The following is a 6,550-nucleotide window of genomic DNA, read 5'->3' on the forward strand; positions in this document are numbered from 1 at the left end:
AGACAAACCAACCTTCTATCCTTACAAGACACTGTGCTTTCCTGGCACAACCACTGACAATAAGGTTTCAAACTGATACCATCAAGCAATGTAAACCAGTCACTATTGTGACAGTTTTAATCACACAAACACAAATAAAAACGTCATGCAATCAAAAGTAACCGCAAGGAATTACAGCTAAAGCAGCGTGCCGGTCTGTGCTTGGAAGCCATTCCAAAGGACCCCAGAATGTTATAGGTCCACTTGACACCAGCAGGGTTGTGTTCTTTTCATGTTACATGAATGATATATTAAGAAACACGTAAGAAGTCAGTAATTACTGAAGAAAATAAGTAATAACTTGTGTTTGATATCTATATCTGGAGTTGCCTTGGCTCCAGCTGAAATATCTGGAATATATACAACTTTAAAGTCTTGAAGTGCACCACAACATTCAGACGCTTCAGACCCAAATAAAGGCATTTGCCAAAACGTGTTGGTTTTACAATAAAATACTGTATTTCAAACAAACTTTCATCTTCAACAAAATTCTGATGCAGCAGAGTAGACTGACAGTGTTGTGATCTAACCTAAGAAAGGAAGTCAGGCCAGGGCTCTGTTTTCCTCTCCAGCAACTGAATCAGTCCAGGATTCCAGTGCTCATCTCTGGGTGTGAGATGCCAGCGAGGTGCCAGCCCCTGGCCTTGTTTGTGTTGGCTGTTCCAACCACCAGACTCACTGTCTGCTCGCCCAACCGACCCTGTCTCTGTCACAGCGTTAGCGTCAGAGCAATGTGCAGGAGGGGGAACTGAGCTGAGGCCAAAAGTCATGGACAGGATAGGCAGCACAGAACAGGATCTGTTTACATTGATTGACAGGAGTCCTCCAGCTACTAGGACCTCAAATAGACAGGCTCTCTGACCTGAGCTAACTGATCTACAGCCACAGCGTGAACATGGTAAAGCTGAAGTCACATCCAAAGAGGCTAAAATTATAATATTCCAAATATATTCCAAATATATAAGGCTTTGAATATATTCCAACTAGAAGGCTCTGGTCCTGTCTACCATATCTTACCATGCAATAACTGCTCTGATATCAGGACATTGTGTTCTGAAACTTTACGTTCATTTTGTCACACGTCTTTGTTTTCTCCCTGCCTCAAGGTACCTGTAGGTACCTGTAGCTGCAACAAATTCAAGACACTCAAAAACCAAACAGCTAGTTGTTCATTCCTCTGCCATCCAGTGGCAGGTTTGCTATGAAATACAATCAGCCATCAAACTCATCAAACATGAATCAAATCCAGTATGTTCAAGCAAACTGGATTGTTAAGTGAGACCATAGTGAAAGTAAAATGTGTAACACGTTCTCTGGCTGTGTCCAAAACAACACCCTATTCCCCAGATAGGGCACTACTTTTGCAGAGAGCCCCTATGGGCAGGCAGAGCTAGTCTTTCAGCCTAGCTCCAGACAAGCATAGAGGGGAGAGACAAACAGGACATCCTGGGTAAAGATCTGCATGTGAAAATGCCATTTTCCTTAATTGAAAATAAACAAACAAAAATGTGGTTTTCATTTCCTGAGGAGGGATCAGAGATCCATTGTAATCAGAATGATCGTAATCAATACAGAGGAGTATGAATATGGCAGTGTTAACACACGCACACGCACGCACACACACACACACACAGCCCTATTCGGATGCTGACTAACAATAGACATAACATTGTAAACCACTTACCCCTCTGAACATCCAGCTGTCAGGTGAGGGAAGCAGAGAGAAGCAGCTCTTTTTTTGCAGCGTCGGCCTGATGGAAGAGGGGAGAGGAGGAGATGGAGAGGAGGGGAGGAGGGGATGGAGAGGAGGAGAGGAGGGGATGGGAGGGGAGGAGGAGAGGGAGAGAGAGAGAGGAAGAGAGGAGAGGAGGAGAAGGAGAGGAGGAGAGGGGATGAAGAGAGGAGAGGAGAAGAGGAGAGGAGATAAAGAGAGGAGAGGAGAGGAGGAGGAGGAGATGAAGAGAGGAGAGGAGAGGCGAGGAGAGGAGGAGATGAAGAGAGGAGAGGAGAGGCGAGGAGAGGAGGAGAGGAGAGGAGGAGATGAAGAGAGGAGAGGAGGAGGAGAGGAGAGGAGAAGATGAAGAGAGGAGCGGCGAGGAGAGGAGGAGTTGAAGAGAGGAGAGGAGAGGAGGAGAGGAGGAGAGGGAGAGGACAACAAAGACAAGCAGTGTAAATGTCAGTCCATTAAACCACATATAGGTTAAAAAAAGACACTAAAGAAGCTCTGGCCCAGCTAGCCTCTAATCACATCTAGTCAGGCACTCAGAGACCAGACAGATGACATCACCCCACAGTTAATATTAATGGGGATGAACCTGGTTGTGGTGGTGTGACCCTTTGAACTTCCAGAAGCAGCTGATGGATCCTAAACACACACAAGCATGCATGCACATACACAGGCACGCACGCAAGCATGAATACACGCACACACACATGCACACACACACACTCACGCATGCACAGACACAAACTCACAGACAGACAGTGACTTACACCCAGATCCATAAACACAAACACTCTAAAGCCTTTATGGCCTTAATGGCTAATGGAGGGGGGAGAAGTGGTGTTGTCCGGAGAGTTTGAAGATGGGCAACGGTTCACTGGTGATTCAGGACACTTCAAAGCCTGACGATGGTGGTGGTCAGAGCCATGTATCTACATGGATCTGGTGATGGTGTGTTTAAAGTGCACTAAAGAGTTCAAAGCTGCAAAGCCATGTTTGAGTCACAGGCGGTAGGAATGACTGAGAGACAGCGTGGTTTAGTGCTACAGGGTTACAGCAGGCCTTGATGTCTGGGAAGGAAGTTTAAAGTAGGCTATGTGGATAGCCAGCCTGGTCTCATAGACTAGACGTAACATAGTGGACACTCAATCATGGACACTCTTACTGGCAGTTGTGGCTGCTTTGTGCGATGTATTGTTGTCTCTACCTTCTTGCCCTTTGTGTTGTTGTAAATGAGAACTTGTTCTCAACTGGCCTATCTGGTTAAATAAAGGTGAAATAAAAATAAATAACTAAAAGTTGTCTGTGCCCAATAATGTTTGTACCATGTTTTGTGCTGCTACCATGTTGTGGTGCTGCCATTTTGTGTTGCTACCATGCTGTGTTGTCATGTGTTGCTGCCTTGCTATGTTGTTGTTTTAGGTCTCTCTTTATGTAGTGTTGTGTTGTTTCTCTCTTGTTGTGTTGGGTGTTTTGTCCTATATTATAAAATTAAATAATAATTTAGCAAATCAAATCGAATTTTATTAGTCACATGCACCAAATACAACAGGTGTAGTAGACCTTACAGTGAAATGCTTACTTACAAGCCCTTAACCAACAACGCAGTTTTAAAAAATACGAATAAGAAATAAAAGTAACAAGTAATTAAAGAGCAGCAGTAAAATAACAATAGCAAGACTATATAGAGTGGGGTACCGGTACAGAGTCAATGTGCGGGGGGGGCACCGGTTAGTTGAGGTAATTGAGGTAATATGTACATGTAGGTAGAGTTAGTAAAGTGACTATAGATGGATGATAACAACAGAGAGTAGCAGCGGTGTAAAAGGAGGGGGGGGGGACAATGAAAATAGTCTGGTAGCCATTTGATTAGATGTTCAGGAGTCTTATGGCTTGGGGGTAGAAGCTGTTTAGAAGCCTCTTGGACCTAGACTTGGCGCTCCGGTACGGTTTTAGGGCCTTCCTCTGACACCGCCTGGTATAGAGGTCCTGGATGGCAGGAAGCTTGCAGTCGGAGGCTGAGCAGTTGCCATACCAGGCAGTGATGCAACCAGTCAGGATGCTCTCGATGGTGCAGCTGTAGAACCTTATGAGGATCTGAGGACCCATACCAAATGTTTTCAGTCCCCTGAGGGGGAATAGGTTTTGTCGTGCCCTCTTCACGACTGTCTTGGTGTGTTTGGACCATATTAGTTTGTTGGTGATATAGACGCCAAGGAACTTGAAGCTCTCAACCTGGTCCACTACAGCCCCGTCAATGAAAATGGGGGCGTGCTCAATCCTCTTTTTCTTGTAGTCCACAATCATCCCCTTTGTATTGGTCACGTTGAGGGAGAGGTTGTTGTCTTGGAATCTCACGGACAGGTCTCTGACCTCCTCCCTATAGGCTGTCTCGTCGTTGTCGGTGATCAGGCCTACCACTGTTGTGGCATCGGCAAACTTAATGATGGTGTTGGAGTCGTGCCTGGACGTGCAGTCATGAGCGAACAGGGAGTACAGGAGGGGACTGAGCACGCACCCCTGAGGGGCCCCTGTGTTGAGGATCAGCATTGCGAATGTGTTGCTACCTACCATTACCCCCTGGGGGCGGCCCGTCAGGAAGTCCAGGATCCAGTTGCAGAGGGAGGTGTTTAGTCCCAGGGTCCTTAGCTTATTGATGAGCTTTGAGGGCACTATGCTGTAGTCAATGAATAGCATTCTCACATAGGTGTTCCTTTTGTCCAGGTGGGAAAGGGCAGTGTGGAGTGCAATAGAGATTGCATCATCTGTGTATATGTTAGGGCGGTATGCATATTGGAGTGGGTTTATGGGATAATGATGTTGATGTGAGCCATGACCAGCCTTTCAAAGCACTTCATGGCTACAGAAGTGAGTGCTACGGGTCGGTAGTCATTTAGGCAGGTTGCCTTAGTGTTCTTGGGCACAGGGACTATGGTGGTCTGCTTAAAACATGTTAATATTACAGACTCGGACAGGGAGAGGCTGAAAATGTCAGTGAAGACACTTGCCAGTTGGTCAGCGCATAATCGCAGTACACATCCTGGTAATCCGTCTGGCCCTGCGGCCTTGTGAATGATGATCTGTTTAACTTCTTACGGTTGCAGGGGCAGTATTGAGTAACTTGGATAAAGGTGCCCATTTCAAACGGCCTCGTACTCAATTCTTGCTCGTACAATATGCATATTATTATTACTATTGGATAGAACACACTCTCTAGTTTCTAAAACCGTTTGAATTATTTCTCTGAGTGAAACAGAACTCATTCTGCAGCACACTTCCTGTCAGGAAGTGAGATTTCTGAAATCGAGGTCTCTGTTCTAGGGCCTGCCTATAAATGGGCATGATACGTATTAGTATACATGCACGTCATACACCTTCCACTAGATGTCAAGAGGCAGTGAGAGAAGAAATGGGGTGATTATCTTGGTCTGAGGTGGAATAAATCCTCTTGGAATGACATGTGACCCATTTCCTGTTTTCTGGAAAGCGCGAGGATGGACCTGGAATTGCCTTCTGGAAAGCTGTCGTTATAGGCGACTACTATCTCCGGCTTTGATTTTATTTGATACATGTCACAATATCATCGTAAAGTATGTTTTTTCAATATAGTTTTATTAGATTATTGAAATTTTTTCGGGACGTTAGGCGTGTTGCTTTGTCTGCGTATGTTCAGGAAGGAGAGCTTCGCGCCACTTGGCTAGTGTGCTTGCTAATTCAAGAGGGACAAAGGACGTTCTAAAACCAAACAACGACTGTTCTGGACAAAGGACCCCTTGTACAACATTCTGATGGAAGCTCATCAAAAGTAGGACCCATTTTATGATGCTATTTCATATATCTGTCGAACTGTGTACTATTAGTTTTGCGCCCAGGTTTTGGGCACTATCTCGCCATAACGTAAGCCTTATGTCTATATGAAGTTATTTTTAGAATTCTAACACTGCGATTGCATTAAGAACTAGTGTATCTATCATTTCCTATACAACATGTATTTTTTAGTCATGTTCATAAATAGTTATTTGGTCAGAATATGTGAGTGTCAGATAAATATCCGGACGTTGTGGGAAAAAGATGCTACGTTAGCACAATGTATAACCACTGATTTCAGCTCTAAATATGCACATTTTCGAACAAAACATAAGTGTATGTATAACCTGATGTTATAGGACTGTCATCTGATGAAGTTTATCAAGGTTAGTCAAAAATTATATATCTTTTGCTGGTTTGTTACGATCGCTAACTTTTGCTGCTTGGAAATGGCTTGTGTTTCTGGCTATTGTGGTAAGCTAATATAATGCTATATTGTGTTTTCGCTGTAAAACACTTAATAAATCGGAAATATTGGCTGGAATCACAAGATGCCTGTCTTTCATTTGCTGTACACCATGTATTTTTCAGAAATGTTTTATGATGAGTATTTAGGTATTTGACGTTGGTGTCTGTAATTACTCTGGCTGCTTCGGTGCTATTTCTGACGGTAGCTGTGATGGTAGCTGCAATGTAAAACTGATTTATACCTCAAATATGCACATTTTTCGAACAAAACATAGATTTATTGTGTAACATGTTATAGGACTGTCATCTGATGAAGTTGTTTCTTGGTTAGTTTGGTTGGATCTTGGTTAGTTAGGTTGGCTTTGTGCATGCTACCTGTGCTGTGAAAAATGTCTGTCCTTTTTTGTATTTGGTGGTGAGCTAACATAAATAAACGTGGTGTTTTCGCTGTAAAACATTTTAAAAATCGGACATGTTGGCTGGATTCGCAAGATGTTTATCTTTCAAATGCTG

The 6,550-nt window shown here is 43.9% G+C and overlaps 1 protein-coding gene across 1 annotated transcript in view; it reads right to left on the minus strand.

Moving 5' to 3' along the window:
- LOC139554154 (rho guanine nucleotide exchange factor 3-like) overlaps positions 1-1,793 on the minus strand; it is a 95,754-nt gene extending 93,961 nt beyond the window's left edge. Inside the window, exon 1 of the mRNA XM_071366990.1 lies at positions 1,724-1,793. Coding sequence (XP_071223091.1) covers positions 1,724-1,735 — 12 coding nt within the window. The 5' untranslated portion in view covers positions 1,736-1,793. The remainder of the gene's footprint in view (positions 1-1,723) is intronic.
- Positions 1,794-6,550: the final 4,757 nt, after the last annotated feature.

Source organism: Salvelinus alpinus, chromosome 2 (assembly GCF_045679555.1).
Source record: "Salvelinus alpinus chromosome 2, SLU_Salpinus.1, whole genome shotgun sequence".
NCBI classification, from domain to species: domain Eukaryota; kingdom Metazoa; phylum Chordata; class Actinopteri; order Salmoniformes; family Salmonidae; genus Salvelinus; species Salvelinus alpinus.